Source organism: Juglans microcarpa x Juglans regia, chromosome 5S (genome assembly GCF_004785595.1).
Source record: "Juglans microcarpa x Juglans regia isolate MS1-56 chromosome 5S, Jm3101_v1.0, whole genome shotgun sequence".
Lineage (NCBI taxonomy): Eukaryota > Viridiplantae > Streptophyta > Magnoliopsida > Fagales > Juglandaceae > Juglans > Juglans microcarpa x Juglans regia.
The window spans coordinates 22,275,765-22,294,766 of record NC_054603.1 but is presented as its reverse complement, the minus strand read 5'-3'; the positions used below and the strand labels follow the sequence as shown (position 1 = coordinate 22,294,766).

General features: G+C 37.0%; 1 protein-coding gene across 1 annotated transcript; it reads right to left on the bottom strand.

Moving 5' to 3' along the window:
• Positions 1–11,193: 11,193 nt before the first annotated feature.
• On the bottom strand, positions 11,194–13,813 carry LOC121267215. The gene is made up of 6 exons (XM_041171065.1): positions 13,763–13,813; positions 12,974–13,696; positions 12,736–12,917; positions 12,469–12,638; positions 12,150–12,358; positions 11,194–12,030 (listed from the first exon to the last, which is right to left on the bottom strand). The coding sequence occupies exons 1-6, from the start codon at positions 13,811–13,813 to the stop codon at positions 11,194–11,196; spliced, it is 2,172 nt and encodes a 723-aa protein (XP_041026999.1).
• Positions 13,814–19,002: the final 5,189 nt, after the last annotated feature.

Below are 19,002 nucleotides of genomic sequence, written 5' to 3'. Positions count from 1 at the left end.
CGTAACTCATCGCTCCCATAACGCAACAACTGAGGCCCGTGACAGAGATCGAGAATCTCCCACTCTCCCCAAATCTGCCAGTCTCACTCCGAAATTCTTCTCCCCTTCCTCTCTCTCACTTCCGAAATCCCTCTCCCCATTTTTATTCTCACTCTCGAAACCCCTACCGGTCGACATACACCACGCCCTCTCCACGACTGAGCCCCCCGTGAAGTCTCTCCTCCTCGACGACAGCTCGATTTAAATTTTTGTGGTTTATCTATTCTCCTAACTCTCTCATAATTTCTGGCAGCCGTTTGCTCTTATTATTGTGATTTGTAAAATTTGTCTCAAGCATGGTTATTGTTGTGATTTGGAAAATTTTCTTGATTATTTTCTTACTGTTGAGCATGGTTATTTTTTTTTATTTGTGATTGGATGGAGATTTCTTGATTAATTTCTTACTGTTGAGCATGGTTATTGTTGTTTTTTTTTTTTTTTTTTTGTTTGAAAAAATAGTAAGAGAGGAAAAACGGGGACGACTTGATTTTGATGGAGATTTCTTGATTTTTTGTTTGAACGTGGTAGCTGACGTTGTAGCCATTACCTTTGCCATAGAAGTCCTGCTGTTCCTCCCAGAATACCTCAACTAGGAAAGTGAGTCGGATGAATGGAGCAGAGATCTTCCTCTCCATTCTCGTTTGAATGATGATGTCTTCTCTTCAGTTTAGAGGTCAATGACAGATGCTATATAATTCTTTTCCCTACCTCTTTTCAATGACAGATTCTATATAATTCTTTTCCCTACCTCTTTGCTACACGTTGCTTCATCTTTTGAACATAATTGGTAGAATGTTCCTCTGGAAACTCAACCTTTTATCTTAACTTAAAGCACATTTTACACCACTTGAAAAATCTCATCCAAAGGCTAGCCAACCCTATGCATGCTGAATACCAAGCATGAAAGGGCCCCCTGACAATAGCTTTCGCTTGGAAGTGGCGAAAGAACTTGTACATCTAGCTTTGTAAGAAAATCCAATTAAGATTAAAAAAAATACAATAAATGTGTAAGCTTAGCCAATAAAATATAGAAAAGAATGTCACTGATTGCAAACTAGAGTTTCATCTTTGACATGACACCCAGTTTGTTCCAGAGCAAATTCAAAAAATCCATGTATAGTCGAGTCAACACACTGTGGGGCAAACTGAATTATTACATCTCTTACGGTGAGAATACCTATGGCTTGTTGAAAATCATTGACTAGAAAGTTGAAGGTGCTTTTTGTCTCTGCCATGTTTTTCATCACTTGAACATTTTCACTCGAGATATTTTATTATATTTCATTTAATAAATTTTGTTATTCATGACCAAAAACTTTCATGTTGGTGCTGGTTATTATAGAAAAACCTTTAACTAATTCACAACAGATTTAAAACCTTGTATGTTTGCCTGTGTGTGCTTTCACATGCTCCAAGCTAATATTGTTTTCAACCAACATAACAGAATTTGAACTATTGTATATTCTGCCACCACCAATATTGTTTTCAATTAATACAAGTCAGTGGAAAAGCTAATATTAGAAAGTAATGACTCAATCCAACATTTGAAAGTAATGTCAGCTTTTGAAAGTAATGTCCAGCATTATCATTATGGTTGTTTTTTTTTTTTAATAGTTTTATGATTTGTTTTATGGTTGATATTGTTTGAAGTTTGAGTGGGGTTTTGTGACTTTGTTGCATGGTTAGTGTTTTATGAAGGATGGATTCACAAATTTATGTAGTAGCTGGACAGATTATGCTGTAGCTATGTATGAACTTTTGATAAACTCTTGTTTGACAGATTATGTATTAGGTTGATAGATGAAAATGTATGAACTTTTGATACATTAGTATGAAGTTATGTAGTAGCTGGAAATGTATGGACTTTATGATAAAAATTCAGTTGGACAGATTTTGTATTAGGTTGGTAGATGGAAATGTATGAACTTTTGATACATTTGTATGATGTTATGTAGTGGCTGGAAATGTATGGATTTTATGATAGAAGTTCAGTTTGACAGATTATGTATTAGGTTGATTGATGGAATGAACTTTTGATACATTTGTATGAAGTTATGTAGTAGCAGGAAATGTATGAATTTTTTTGATAAAATTCAATTTGACAGATTATGAAGTTAATTTAGGTTGATAGATGGATTTTATGTATTTTGATATAGAGATTGTTGGAAATTATGAAAATGAAAATAAGAAGTATTTTAATTTGTAGATTTAGATATGGAGTCTATTATCAAGCCAGAGCTGTGTGGAATTATATTTACAGACGCCTTGAAGGATGCAATGGAGATTGTCAATCACTTGAATGTGAAATATCCTAATGAACATAAAATACAAGTTTCTCTGGAGGAAATAGAAAAGGGAGACATGTGTGAATTGAATGAAATGCAAATGCAACCAATAATTGCTCTTGTTGAAGGACTGTCAAACACAGTTGCTGATTTTGAATGTAGAGCAACGGAGAATATATCAAATTTCAGTCTGAGGTAGTTTTCATTGTTAACTTTTGCTTTATTGTATTAAAGCTAATAGTTACCGTTGGCTATATGTTTGGCTTATTTTTCCTCTGGCATGATAAGCAAGATTGCGGGTAGCTGGTTAAATGTTGTTAGATATCTGTGCCTTATATGATTGAAATTATATGTGCAGGGAGGTATAATCAATTAAATGATTTACTTAATGGAAATAGTGTACATGATTTCTTATCGTTTATTTAGTGTTTTTAGAATGTATTTAGGTGTTTTCTTTTATATACTCCATGTGTACATGAGCTTTGCCTATCTTTATTCATATCAATGAAACTTACTTCTTACTTATAAAAAAAAAAAAAAAAGTCTTCTTCTGGAAAATAATGATTCATTTGGAAACACTCTTTCATTAACCAATATACTGGACCTTAAAGAAACAACTCCCCATAGGCTGGAAAATCATAATTCATTCAGAAACACTATTTTGGATGGCATTACATGCATTTAGCAGTTGATTTCATTTTATTTCTTCCTTTTGTTCATCTGCAATATTTCAGGTGAACTTAGACTGAAAGCCAATTTAAACAATGTGTCTTTGTGTTCAGGCGGGAAAATTTGATTTCTGAATATCATTTTCTTATCCAAAAGGCTGATATACTACGAAGGACAGTGCTACTATACAAGCAGAGGCTTGAGAGGAAATGTTCTGACCTTGAAAAGGCTAAAGCTGAGGTATGTACATCAGAAAGTTTACACTAGTTCAAGGTTTTAAGATTTCGTGGAGATAGAACTGAGTCATGGCTTCTACTTCCGATAAAACTTTTTTAGAGATTTGTTTGTTAACAAACCAAACAATATGATGTAGAAGACTGCATTTGGTTTCCACAAGATAGGTGACCGTGGTATACTATGGTTCGACAATGTTACATTTTACGATTGAAGTCAATATGTGATTTATGACTACATACTCTCTAATTTAGCTGTTGAGGTATTATTATTAGCAGCAAAAATTTAATTAGTTGTCTATACTCATAAACCACATCGTTAAGGGTCACTAGCTTTAACTTAATCAATCAGCGGATCAAAGCTAGGATAAGAAGGTTAGATATCCCAATCATTGCATCTATTTATCCATATTGAAAAAAGTGTGTGCGCGTGAGAGAGAGAGAGAGAGAGAACAAGAAAAATACGAACAAGAAGAATACATGCAAGTACTTCTCTAGGATTTGCCTTAAGTTTCATTGGATATAACTTAAAAAAGAGGGAAACTACAGTTTGCACCCCTAAATTACCATCCTTTTTGCATTGTTCCCTCTAAAATTTCGATTTTGGTATTTGTCACCTTAAAGAAACACTCTCAATTTTGGATTTTGTTATCTTGCTTCTGTAGCTATTTTATAGGATTTATCTTTGGATTTCAGGTTAATCCGTTGGGTGATGTGGTTGATGCTCTTTTAAGCGTTCTTGAGAATATAAACATTGCACTTGATCACTATTCACCAATATTGAAGCATTATCCTGGAGTAAGATGTAAGATGTTTTTCCCTTTCCATTGATTACATTATCTTCATGTTTTTGGCAGTGTTGCCTAGAAGATTTATTTTATGGAATTAATCAAGTTTCTAACTCTTATTAGTGTAAAGTGTATTGCACTTGATCTTTTTGGCAGTCTACTATTTGTTTATATATCTTCAGTGGCCTTAAAGTTTATATGATTCTTCATTGTTGTAAAATGTCAATGAAAGAGAGATATCAATGTAAAATTCATCGTATTTTGACTACCCTTAGTCTTTTTGGCATGACCTTCTGAAGACACTGCTAAAGTTTTTTCTAAGGTTTTTGAAAATGAAAAATAGAGCAGGCATTGGTTAAAAAAAAAAAAAAGGTTTCATAAAATTGTTTTGAATTGAAAAGAATCTCATGTCTGCATGATCCACTTTCAAAAACATTTTTTCTTTATAAAGGAATAGATTATGCTTTTTGTGGTGATTGATCGATATTTCTATGCCTCCCATTAAATTTCTCATACCGAGTATTTGTGTTGTTACTTAAATATTTGTTATGTTGTTGAAAAATCAGTCTAATTATCTCTCATTTTTGTTGCTTGTCACAGATTATCGAGATCCCGAAGCTGGTAAAAAGAGAACTTAATGGAAAATCTACAAAACCAGTTTGATTTGTTCTTTCACTTGGTAATGATTTTTGTAAGATGCCACATTATGGCAATAGTATGTGCCAGAGCATAGCTTGACAATATAACTCGTCAAACTTTTGTCAATGTTATTTTTGTCTTTGGAGAGTCGTAGGATGTTTCCTGATGTCCAGTGAACTAGAGATAGGTAGGTCTCTTAATGTACAGTTACACTTTTAAATGTTGCAATTTGTCCCCTCGTTCATAGTTTCATAATCTTTAGTTATATGGGTGAGAAGCCTGTCTATAGAAAGATTTGATAAAACACAAAGTCTATTTGTCAATTTGTAGATAAAAAAATAATAGGATATAATATGAATAATCTATTTTATCAAAATAATGTAGTTGGTGATCAAGTTTGAACTTGCTAAAAAAAAGGGGTCAAACAACACATGATTTAACTCAATCAACTCATGCCAAAGTATAACTGAGCTTGACACTTGGTACTCGCTCGAACTCGACTCATTTACACTTATAATTTCACGTTCACATCATTTTTCACTCATTGTATACAATCTCTCTAGCATAGGATATAATATGAATAATCTATTTTATCAAAATAATGTAGTTCGTGATCAAGTTTGAACTTGCTAAAAAAAAGATAAAACTAAATATAGCTTTTCACCATGGTATTCACAATAGAATTCGTAACATCTTATCGAAAGGTTGACCCACTCTAAGTTTATGTTTGAGGAACATTATACCGTACACATGACCATTAGAAAATTTTGCATAAACTCAAGCTCTAAGCTCAAGATAAGAACGCAAAGACTACACAATGATTTATTGAAGGGGAAAACACAGCTTGTACCTTCTAACCAATACATGTTCTGTAGCAAGCACCATAAACCATCAAAATCGGTATATTGTATCATAATGTGACACAATCTGTTAGGAACCTAACGGGGTAGAGTTCGAAGATATGCAGCCACTGAAATGAGCAGTTGAAGTGAATTGTTGAATATGAAATGGTGTCGTGCATGATTGAAGGAATACGGCGTATTGGCAGGCTGGAGGACGACGTTGTGCAGATTTGAAACGGCAATGTCCAGTTGTGTTTTTTAAGTACCTGTGTCTTAAATACAGTGTTTTAGCATTTGCATTTCTATTGTATCTGTAGGGTCAATTTAGTAATATGTTTGTTAGTGTTAGAAAGGGGAATATGTATTGGGGTGGGGGAAGACACAAAGCATTTTGGAAATTATTACAAATGTACTGACTGTTTGGGAGGATTTGGATTTTGCCTCGAACAACCCAGTGACTATCAATTTCAATTACAATTTAAATTCCTTTCATCATCTTCTTGTTAATTCATCATTCTCCATTTATCCATCGCCATCCATACAATCCGCAACAAGGTGCTTAACACAATCTTAACCGTCAAACCTTAAAGGAGAGTGGTATTTAACAGGTACCAATAGGTATAGAATTGAAAATGCAAGTTTTGACTAGAGGGTGAAGTGTAATTTATTTTTCATCAAACCAATGCATGAAGCCAACTGAAATGTTAGGTTTCGTCATATTTTTAGAGAAGTTAATATGGTCGCAAATTTTCTAGCAAAGCAAGGGACTCAAGGGCGTGATGATGAATTTTGTGGCGCAAATTTTGTACAAGGAACTATTCGGGAAATTATTCGTATCGACAAACTTAGGATTGCTTATCTTAGACGCTGATGGAACTCTTTATGTATAGTTACCCTTTTAAATGTTGCAATTTGTCCCCTCGTTCATAGTTTCATAATCTTTAGTTAGATGGGGGAGAAGCCTGTCTATAGAAAGATTTGTTAAAACACAAAGTCTATTTGTCAATTTGTAGATAAAATTATAGGATATAATATGAATAATCTATTTTATCAAAATAATGTAGTTGGTGATCAAGTTTGAACTTACTAAAAAAAAGGAGTCAAACAACACAAGATTTAACTCAATCAACTCATGTCAAATAATAACGAACTGAGCTTGACACTTGGTACTCGCTCGAACTCGACTCATCTACACTTGTAATTTCATGATCACATCATTTTTCACTCATTGTATACAATCTCTCTAGCATATTAATCAGTTTTTTAAGTACTTGTCTTAAATGCAGTGTTTTAGCATTTGCATTTCTATTGTATCTGTAGGGTCAGTTTATTAATATGCTTGTTAGTGTCAGAAAGGGGAATATGTACTGTGGTGGGAGAAGACGTAGAGCATTCTAGAAATTATTACAAATATATCGACTGTTTGGGAGGATTTGGATTTTGCCTCGAACAACCCAGTGACTATCAATTTCAATTACAGTTTAAATTCCTTTCATCATCTTCCTGTTAATTCATCATTCTCCATTTATCCATCGCCATCTATACAATCCGCATCAAGGTGCTTAAGAATTGGTATCGAGAGCCACCAATTCTTCATGGACGGATAAGATTCAACAAATAGCAAATAAATTTGCTGGAAAAGATTTTGGACAAGTTGCTGGAGAGGAGAGAAATACTCAATCGAATGCAAGTAAATTGTAAGAGAATGCAGCAAAATTGCATGGGGATGCAGCAATGCAAGATTTTTCATTTTTCTCTGTTTGCAGTAGCGTTGAAGCCACGAGAAGATTCCGCCGCTGTCAACCTAGGAGAGAAATCGCAAAACCAGAACCGATTTCTGACTTTGTGGAAGAGTCTTCAAGATTAATCCTCGAGCGACATCACCTATGAAATAAACCATCGTGGTCTTCCACAGGTCTATCTTCGTAAAGGATCCCAGAATCAATTCAAAAGTGGGACCTGGGATGGTGTTCAATTCGATGGGGATGCTCTGCTTCAAGAAAAACCGGTCGTCGGACACACCTTCATTCAGTTGCAAGATTGAGTTAGTGGGAGGCAGAAGAGAGTAAGAGATGGTGATGAATTGTTCTCTAGGTGCGCGTTGGCATGCACAGGAGAGAGGGAATTTGATCCCGATGGTGGAAAATTTCAGGATCTCCGTCCCTCACCATCCTCATTTGCCCCTGACCGCCAACTTCTCTACAATCCTCTATCATTCTCCAAAAAATCCATTTTCCGAAATCGATTTCCCCATCCATTCTCAGAAGTTGTCGAATATTTTTTTTCATTCCTTTAACTCTCAAGCATAGAAGAAGACCACAAAAATCCATGGCCATGACGCCACTGACTCGGTGTTTCAAGTGGGTCTTCCTCTTGCCTTCCTTGATCTTAGCCATCGCAACATACCCGGCAACATACCAGGCCGAGGATCCTCGTTTCCCTGGGATTTTTGAGTCCGATCGATGTTACATAGATAAAAATCGCGTTGTCCTCTGTGATATGTGTGGTCTCAGATATGGGTAGTTTGGAGGCCCTCAGTGTAAAGCAATGCAAGATTTTCGAGGACATTGCTTTGGTCCTCCATTTGAACTGAATTTGGAATATTTTGGGCTTGAGTGATTTTTCTTTAAGGAGGTTGGGTCCCTCGAAGAACCCGCAGCAAAATACTTGTGGCTCATTTGAGCTTTTCTTCAAACACCTGTTGTGCTTTCCTTTTAATTCCTCGTCGTAGCTTCCTCTCAACTATTGCAATTCCTGAATACAAACATTCAACACAACAGCTTCTTACATTCCTTGCATTTCCTTATTACAATCATTAATACAATAGAGTTCTAACAAGTGGTATCTGAATCTGGAATTTGAAGAGGCCGACGATATTGTCTTCTCAGGTTGTGGTCTTTGGAGCGTCTTCCTCACTCGTTACTATATGCATGGGGCTAGCACCATTCAGAACCCTATGGGAAAGATATGGCTGACACAAACAGAGAGGTCTGGTGATGAAGATGATTTTGAAGACAGTTTTATTGACACTCAGATAAAAACAGAAATCCATAAGCAGGGATTTCGAAAGACTGCAAGAGCTAGGATTGAGAAGGCAGATGGACAATGCATGACATTTGACCAGCTGGGTCTCAGAGCTCCTCTCGAGCAGAGCACGGCATCACAATCGACGAGTACAAAGCGTTCGACCACGGTGTTGCCGTATCAGACCCCAAGGTTGAGAGAACATTACCTTATTGGGAAGAAGCTGGGCCAAGTTCAATTTGGGACCACCTACCTCTGTACCCACAAGTCCACGGATGCCCACTACGCCTGTAAGTCTATCCCCAAGAGAAAATGTGATGGACCCTTATACTGTCAATGGGTTTCTAATAGTGATGACTACTTCGAGGGAGTCAGGCCTCCAGAAAGATGAGTAAACGAGAGAGAAAGGGAGAGTAAAAGTAAGAGAGGGAGAGAGATAGAGATAGAGAGAGTTAAGACTTGAATACCAGAGTTGGCCTCAATCCCAACTCATGGCAACTATGAAAATACAATGCATGGAGAAGATTAAACACTACTGTGTTTAATCTCCTGAAATGAATATAAACGGCACCGTATGGTAACTAACATAACTGCTAACACAATGCAAAACGATACCGTATCCCATCAGCCATTAAAAGGAACGGCACCGTTTGTGAACTAATTACCACTGTCAATACAAGTGGGAGAATGACACCGTATTTAACCAACTCATTAAAAGAAAACGACATAGTATTACAACTAACATAACTGTCGATCCTTCAGCACTTCACCATCGATACAACACCCTTCCATTGTATTCCTTCCATCCTTCAAGCACATAACATACCCTCCCCCTTTAGAGAACCTTGCCCACAAGGTGAGGGAATTTTTCACGCAACTTCCAATTAGCTTCCCATGTAGCTTCCTCAATTGCAGCTCCTTTCCATTGAACAAGAACCTCAACCAATGGCCTGTTATTTACTTTCCTAGTTCTCCTCTGCAGAATACACTCGGGTTTTGGGGCTAACTCTCCATGAAAATTAACAGGTGGCAAAATAGACAGAGGTGAGATCAACTGACCTAACTTCCTTTCCAAACAAGAAACATGAAACACTGGATGCAAACTCGAAGTCTGAGGCAAATTCAACTTGTATGCTACCTGCCCAACCCTTTTCAGTATCTGAAATGGCCCATAATACTTAGGAGATAATTTGAGATTCCTCCTAGCCACCAAGGATTGTTGTCTATAAGGTTGTAATCTGAGAAACACCCACTCTCCCACCTGAAATTCTCTTTCAGTTCTTGATTTATCAGCCTGGTACTTCATCCTTTCTTGGGCAGCTTTTAAATTCAGCTTTAAAGTAGCCAATAGCTCCTCTCTGGTTCTAAGCACCTCTTCCACTGCTTGGTTAGCAGATAACCCTGGAATATAAGATTGTAATTTGGTTGGAGCTCTACCATAGACTGCTTCATAAGGGGTTAACTTGGTAGATGTATGAAACGTGGTGTTATACCACCATTCAGCTAAAGTCAGCTAATCAAACCATGAGCTGGGCTTGTCAGCTGCAAAGCATCTCAAGAAATGTTCAAGACATTTATTCACTGCCTCAGTTTGGCCATCACTCTGAGGGTGATATGCAGCTGAATATGAAAGGGTGACACCTTGTAGTCTGAACAATTCTTTCCAAAAAGAACTAGTGAAAGTAGCCCCTCTATCTGAAACAATATTCTGGGGCATACCATGTAATTTGAAAACATGGTCAAAAAATAAGGAAGCCACTTTCTCTGCTGTAAAAGGGTGCTTAAGGGCCATAAAGTGGGAGTACTTTGACAATCTATCCACAACCACCATCACCACCGAGTATCCTTTAGAACTTGGTAAACCTTCCACAAAGTCCATTGATAAATCAGTCCAAATAGTCTGTGGCACTGATAAGGGCTGTAACAACCCAGCTGGATGGATGTTTTCTACCTTATTTCTTTGACAAGTCTCACATTCTCGAATGAAGGTCTTCACATCTTTTTTTAAACCAGGTCAATAAAAGTCATACCTTGCCCTTTGTAAGGATTTATGAAATCCTGAATGGCCAGCAGAGGGACTGGAATGAACAAAATGCAGTAATTTCAGCTTTAACTGTTGACAATTAGGAACATAAATCTTGCCTTTTCTGAACAACACTCCATGTTTCACAGTAAAAGAATTGTTTGAAGTAACCCCATCTGTTAACAATGACAGCTGCTGTTGAGTTACAGGATCTGAGGTATAAGCTTGTTTAAGCTCTTCCAACCAAACTGGTGTAGGATATGAAATGGCACACACTACAACTGCATCTTCTTGGCAATCTTTTCGAGACAAGGCATCAGCTACCTTGTTCTCTACCCCTTTTTTGTATTCAATGGAAAACTCATAGCCTAACAGCTTTGAGATCCATTTTTGTTGAGCTGCTGTACCTACTTTTTGCTCCAACAAATACTTCAAGCTCAAATGATCAGTTCTTATTATAAAAACAGATCCCAACAAATAAGGCCTCCATTTTTTTATGGCTAAAACCAATGCTAATAGTTCTTTCTCATAGGTAGAGAGTGTTAAATTCTTTCCCTTTAAGGCTTGACTTAAGAAGGCAATTGGTTTATGATTCTGCATGAGCACAACACCCACCCCAACGCCACATGCATCACATTCAACGACAAACCTTTAAGTGAAATCTGGCAAGGCTAACACAAGCAGATTTACAACAGCTTCCTTTAACTCCTTAAAGGCCATAGAAGCTTCTTCATTCCACAAAAAAACATCCTTTTTTAACAAAGAAGTCAGAGGGTTGGCAATCTTTCCATAGTGTTGAATAAACTTTCTGTAATAACCAGTTAAACCCAAAAAATCTCTCAAAGCTTTAAGAGTTCTTGGAACTGGCCAGTTTGCCTCTAATTTCCTTGGGTCAGCCTTCACACCCTCCTTGGAAATCAGATGGCCCAAATACTCAATCTCTTGGCATGCAAAATGACACTTAGACTTTTTAGCATACAACTGATTTTGCTTCAAAACTCCCAAAACAGTAGCTAAATGTGTCAAATGAGCTGCTAGATCTTTGCTATATACGAGTATATCATCAAAGAACACAATTACAAATTTTCTCAAGAATGGTTTAAAAACATCATTCATGAGAGCTTGAAAAGTGGAGGGAGCATTAGTGAGTCCAAAGGGCATAACAAGGAACTCATAATGACCCTCATGTGTTCTAAAGACAGTTTTGTGTATGTCTTGAGGCCTCATTCTTATCTGGTGGTAACCAGATCTAAGATCAAGCTTTGAAAAAATGGTTGAGCCAAATAATTCATCCAAGAGTTCATCAACTACTGGAATTGGATACTTATCTTTAATGGTGGCCTCATTAAGCATTCGATAGTCGATGCACATCCTCCAAGACCCATCTGCCTTCCTGACCAGTAACACAAGTGATGAGAATGAGGATTGACTTGGTCTAATAACTCCAGTTTTAAGTAAATCAGCTACTATGTTCTCAATTTCTGCATTCTGAAAGTGTGGGTATCTGTAGGGTCTCAAGGATACAGGAATAGATTCATTCTTTAAGATAATTTGATGGTCTCGAGATCTATAGGGGGGGTGGGGAGGCCTTTAGGCTCCTCAAAAACCACTTGATAAGTCTGCAACAACTCCTCAATTTGGGTAGGTATAGTGGATTGCTTCTGAATTGGTCCCACAACCAGTAATTGGAGCCAAAATCCTTTTGATCCCACTTTAGAAATAGTAGCTAACTCCTTGTTATCAACCAACTTAGTATTTGTTGATGTCAGCCCCTTAAGAACACAGTTCTTGTGCCATAAAAGAATTGCATTTGCAGCTCAGCAAAATTCCAAAGTATGGGACCAAGTGATAGCAGCCATTGCACTCCCATAACCACATCACAACCTCCCAAATTAAGAGTAAAGAAATTAGCAACAAAACTTGTACCTTGCATTTGAACTGTTACAGCAGGAATTTTACCCAAACTGTCAACAACATCACCATTTGCCACACGAACCTGAATGGATTGAGCTGTATCAACAGCCAAATCACACTTAGCAACCACTGTTGTATCCACAAACTTATGAGTACTACCAGTATCTATCAAAATAACCACCCTTCTTTTTATTAATTTGCCCCACAATCCTCATTGTTTTAGGAGCTGGAGTTCCTCCAATTGCTTGTAAAGAAATGGAAGCAATATCACCTTGCTACATATCTTCTTCAACAATCTCCACTTTAGCTTGATCTTCAACAGTTTCATCCCCGAAAATATCCATTCCTTCTAACACATAGATCTTTGGCTTAATGCACTTGTGGCCTGGATGCCACTTATCTTCACAAAAATAGCAAAGACCTTTCTTTCTTCTTTCTTGCATTTGTGCTTCAAAAACTTTCTGATAAGGCAACTTATTAGTAGGTAACACCTTAGGTGTTCCTAATATTGATCCACCTGCAGAATTCCCACCAAGATCCATATTAGAGCCCTTCCACGATCTTTTGTTGCCCACACATACTGTTCTTGTATCTTGGCTAAACCAAAGGCATCATTTAAAGCAATTGGGTTGAGCATCCTCACTGGGAGCCTTACTTCATCCTTCATGCCACTCAATAAACAACTAAGCTTGTTTTTTTCAAAAACCCCTTCAATTCTATTTGAAAGTAACTCAAATTCTGCCTTGTAAGTAGTAACAGAATTAATTTGTTTTAAACATGTTAATGCCTCCATTGGATCATCATAAGCTGATGACCCAAACCTCACTTGAACAACTTTTGTAAATTCTTCCCAGGAATGAAAAGTGCCAGCTTCACTAGCATCTTGAAACCAGACAAGGGCTTCTTCCTCCATGTGAAATGAAGCCAAGAAAATTCTTTGTCCAGGAGGAATTTGATGATACAAAAAATACTGATTTGCCCTATATATCCATGCTGCAGGATTCTTGCCAAAGAATCTTGGAAAGTCAAGCTTAATCCTTTTAGCAACAGATCTGTCGCCCATGTCATGAGTGTGCACTTCTTCTTCATCACCTTCTCTGCCTCCAAGATGACTGTCTTGATTATTCCTTGCATTCTGTCCCTTCTCTTCAGAAGTGGTGCAAGAAAGTCTTGAAAGCTGCTGCATAAGATCTGAGAATCTTTTCTCTTGAGTTTCCCTTTCCAATCTTGCTGCTTCTTGCTGTTGAAATAAAATGGCAATAGTATCTTCTAACTGCTTTTGTTGTCTTTCCTGCTGCTATTGAACTTGATTAACTGTATCCACAATCTGAGCATACGATCTTGTACCTTCTGCCATTAGTTCTGGCTCTTGATACCAACTGTGATGGACCCTTATACTGTCAATGGGTTTCTAATAGTGATGACTACTTCGAGGGAGTCGCGCCTCCAGAAAGATGATTAAATGAGAGAGAAAGGGAGAGTAAAAGTAAGAGAGGGAGAGAGAGAGAGATAGAGAGAGAGAGAGAGAGAGAGAGAGAGAGTTAACACTTGAATACCAGAGTTGGCCTCAATCCCAACTCATGGCTACCTCTTTACACTGCAACTATGAAAATACAATGCACGGAGAAGATTAAATATGACTGTGTTTAATCTCCTGAAATGAATATAAACGGCACCGTATGGTAACTAACATAACTGCTAACACAATGCAAAACGATACCGTATCCCATCAGCCATTAAAAGGAACGGCACCGTTTGTGAACTAATTACCACTATCAATACAAGTGGGAGAACGACACCGTATTTAACCAACTCATTAAAAGAAAACGACATAGTATTACAACTAACATAACTGTCGATCCTTCAGCACTTCACCATCGATACAACACCCTTCCATTGTATTCCTTCCATCCTTCAAGCACATAACAGAAAACTCCTATGCAAGGAAGACTACGACGATGTTTGGAGGGAGATTCAGATCATGCACCTCCTCTCTAAGCACCCACATGTGGTACGGATCGAAGGGACTTATGAGGACTCGGTGTTTGTTTACTTGGTTATGGAGTTGTATGTTGGGGGGAGTTGTTCGATAGGATTGTGCAGAAAGGGCATTACAGTGAGAGAGAGAGGCGGTGAAGCTCATTCCCCAACAATCCAGCAGGCTCATTCCCCATATTTTGGTCTTATGTGCAGACTACAAGCCCTTGAAGGCTCTTGGACATCCTTACCAGATTCAAGATTTAAGGAGCTGTGAGTATGAAATTCTTGTATATACAATTGATAGGCTACTGGAACTTGTTAAGTTTAAGGCCATTAGTATAGCTAGTGTTTCTTTGTTGGTAGTTGAGTGGCAGAAATCTCTTTTAAATGTTGGTGATAAACTAGATGACGGGGAGAATAAGGCACCTCAATTGCTTGATATATTGTCACTTAAGGCTGTTTTTTAGTGGTATGGGATAAAACTACTAAAATCCGGTGGATATCATCAATTGATAAAAGGACATGGCTTGTGGCCCTTTGATAGAGGAAGGGAAAAAGAAATTGTGGAAATGTGGAATGCCATGTACTTTTGTCCTTCTCAACAATTGAGACAAAAGTTTTATTGTTGTAGGTGATGTTATTGGTATTAAGAGAAAGAGGAGTTGCGGGCTCGTATTGTTGTTGCATAGAACTTGCCCGAAGATCACTCTCATCAAAACCTTGAGAAAATACTTCTTGTGTTTGAAAATACTTGAGAAAATAATTGGGGTAAGAAAAGGCATGGCAAGCTTCTTGAAGTTGTTGCTGTCATGGAAAATATCTATGGAAATAGTATGGAAGCTGGTCAACAATTGCATCCTTGCTCTGAACCTTGAGGACAAGATTCTTTAAGGGAAAGATAATGTTAGGAACCTAACAGGGTGGAGTTCGAAGATATGCAGAGGCTGAAATGAGCAGTTTAAGTGAACTGCCGAAGATGAAATGGTGTCTTGCAAGATTGAAGGAATACGCCGTATTGGCAGGCTGGAGGATGACGTTGTGCAGATCTGAAACGACAAAGTCTAGTTGTATTTTTTAAGTACCTGTGTCTTAAATGCAATGTTTTAGCATTTGCATTTCTATTGTATCTGTAAGGTCAGTTTACTAATATGTTTGTTAGTTTGTTGGTGTCAGAAAAGGGAATATGTATTGGGGTGGGGGAATACGTGGAGCATTTTGGAAATTATTACAAATGTATTGACTGTTTAGGAGGATCTGGGTTTTGCCTCAAACAACCTAGTGACTATCAATTTCAATTACAGTTTAAATTCCTTTCAACATGTTCCTGTTAATTCATCATTCTCCATTTATCCATCGCCATCCATACACTCTGTAGCAAGATGCTTAACACAATCTTAACCATCAAACCTTAAAGGAGAGTGTGGTATTTAACAGGTGGCAATAGGTATAGAATTGAAAATGCAAGTTTTGACTAGAGGGTGAAGTGTAATTTATTCTTCGTCGAACCAATGCATGAAGCCAACTGAAATGTCAGGTTTCGTCATATTTTTAGAGAAGTTAATATGGTCGCATATTTTCTAGCAAAGCAAGGGACTCAAGGGCATAATGATGAATTTTGTGGCGCGAATTATGTAGAAGGAGCTATTCGGGGAATTATTCATATCGACAAACTTGGGACTAAAATTCATATTCTTCTGACACTTTTTAAAGATGATAATCAGTGTAAAGAGGCACTGCAATCAGATACTACAGAATCATATTAACATAAATACTAGGATTAAGAAGCTCGCTAATTATTCGTGTAATAGAAAGAAATAAACCATTAGGATCAAGTCTGGTGCATTTTACATATTTTATATTCGTACCAGTTACATTTTCATCTTCTGCAAGCGGTATAGAGTTCCACGGTATCTTTTGCAACAAGCCTGCACACCAACGAATCACAGAAAAGAACAATATTCTTTGAATATCTTTTGCAGTAAAACAGTTGCAGGAACTCACTCGTTAGCTATTATGCTGCCTTTCTGATTATTTCAGTAAGAAATTCAAGGCCAGCAAAGCTGCCCCAACGGCAGGCTCTACCTGATGGGTCAAATTATTTGTTTTAAGGAAAATCTTGGAAGAAAAAGAAACAGCATGCAGCAATTACCTAGTTTTAAGCATCCTTAAGGTCCACAAGATAAAAATGCGTCTATTGTACAGTTTTTCTTTTCTGTGAAAACTACTACGGACTAGTAACATCATAAATCTACTCCAGATTTGCAGTGCCAACAACAAACTAGCAGTTTATTCTGTTCTAAAGCTCCTCAAACTTTATAGAGAAATTACAAAATTAGTAAGTGAAATGCTCCCTCATACCCCTTTCAAAGAAATTGTCCTCCCATCAAGCTTGGGTTCAAAATTTAACCAATACACTGGTGTGAGATACCACCAAAACAACAATAGACTCATAGCAAGGAATGATAACGATGATGTTGAAAAAAGTAGGGTGGAGGGAACCCCTCCCCCATCCTGGGGTATTAGAATAGGAAGTTTTTAGATTTTCAAAACATAAAATTGTAATACTTCCAAGGAGGACATTTTAGTCCTGGCTTATGTCATCTTTCGTGGTCGAAGGGTTGTCCAACCACGCTCGTGATATTTTTTAAAAGAAAGGTATCCCTAGTTTTATTAAAAATTCTTATTTATGGATGAGGAAAACCGCAGTTAAGAAAAAAACTTTTGGGATACAAAAATCCCAAAACCAATCTTTAAAATGTAATAAGAGAAATATCCTACATATACCAACTAAAAGTTCTATAACTACACAGAAAACTGTAAGTACTAATTAAAGCAATCAATTCAACCAAAACTAACCAGCAAAACAGTAATATCAAGAAACCAGCTTGTCAAATCAGTGTCTAGACCGAAATAAACTCGTGTAGCCCAACCTATATCCGCAAGGCCTTTCTAGGAAGATGAGAGACAAAAAAATATGTAACAGAAACACCGTCAGCCCCTACTTTAGTTAGACAATCAGCCACAAAGGTACTTTCCCTGTAAGAATATTGAAGGGAAAATGTTAGAACTTGTTGAAAGGAAATTACGACTTCATCCCACATTTTGAATTCAAAAAATAGTGGAAAAGTATAGTTGAATCTGATTCAAATATTACTCTCAAAGACTCCCAATTGTAAACAATAGAGCAGAGCTTCCCTTCTCTACATATCTATTAGTGTCATCTCCCAAATAAAGTGAGAAAGCAAAAAATGATGTCACACGAGTAAGATATCATGTTTCCAGCTACCATGTTCAAAGTTTTTCTTACACCCTCATTCCACGAACCAAGCTTACTTATATAATGAGGAAAAATTGTGGCTATCATTAAACTATTATAAGGTTTTATTATTTATATATGCAGTACTGAGTTAAGGACTCATTTGCAATGTGCATTTTACATTTCGACTTAGCATCAACATCAAGAAATTAGTGGCACGAAATGAAGTGGATATTAGAAACTAATCTCAGTCAATTTGGACTAGATTTGTGTTAGCCAGAGTACCATTAGTTTGTTAATTTTGACATTTCTTTAGGGGGTGGAGCAAAATTTTCCTCCAATCATTTGGGTTGGAAGACCTTTCTCCAACCCAATAGATAATGAATTTGACTAGTCAAAATGAATATTTTCTCCATTATGAAAGAATTTATGTAACGCCTCGTTTGAGGAGGTCTGGAAAGTTATCTCTTAATACTTAATATCAACTTAAATAACACAACTATAAAATCCAGAAAATCCCATAAAATATTAATCCATTTAATCAATCCAAATATCTAAGTTTCTCCATGGGGACAATAAAGAAATTCTCAAAAAACTCGAAAATATCATTAACTTATCAAACCAAAATACCCGAAAAATAAATCAATTTACTAACTACGGCTCTCAAATAATCATTTGTACCCTCAGGCACTTATTCCACTACGATCATCACACCTTGCTAAAACTTCTTACTCTTGTTCTTCAGTTGAACTATCAAAATTATCTGAAAAATATATGGAGATAAGGGGTGAGTTATCAACAACTCAGTAAGCAGAGAACATATACTAGTGTGTAAACATGAGCATTTACAAAGTTCAGAATGTAGAACAAAATATTTTCTTTCAGAATGCAGAATCAGAATAATGTTTTCAAAATACAGCATCAGAACGTGTTATAAAAAATATCAGAGCGAAAATTCAAAAATATTCATAATCAAAATCCCTTTGGCATAGCATAAACTAAAACATCACATATTATCTTATCATGTTAGAACAAATACCATGTTTAACCTCCGTGGTAGGGTTGTGCAAAGCCCGGTAGCTAACCGAGCAGAAACAGAATGTGAATCTTCCTTTTATTCATTCTCGGAGCCTCGAGTGTGCACATAGGAAAGACCACGCAGAAAACCACTTTGTTTCCAAAGTGGGTGCACTAGAAGCAGAAAAGTTGGTACTAACCCAAACAGAGGCCACAGTTTTACACTCATGGTAAGGTCAGAATGGAACAGAAACAGAAACAGACTGTTATGCTAAAGGTTTTTCAGAAATCAC

Coding starts and splice junctions, on each gene's coding strand:
- LOC121267215 (XM_041171065.1), bottom strand. CDS start 13,813: ATGGCAGAAGGTACAAGATCGTATGCTCAGATTGTGGATACAGTTAAT. Junction 13,697..13,762: donor TTGTGGATACAGTTAATCAA/GTTCAATAGCAG, acceptor TTATTTCAACAG/CAAGAAGCAGCAAGATTGGA. Junction 12,031..12,149: donor TGTTGCAGACTTATCAAGTG/GTTTTTGAGGAG, acceptor CCACACTTTCAG/AATGCAGAAATTGAGAACAT.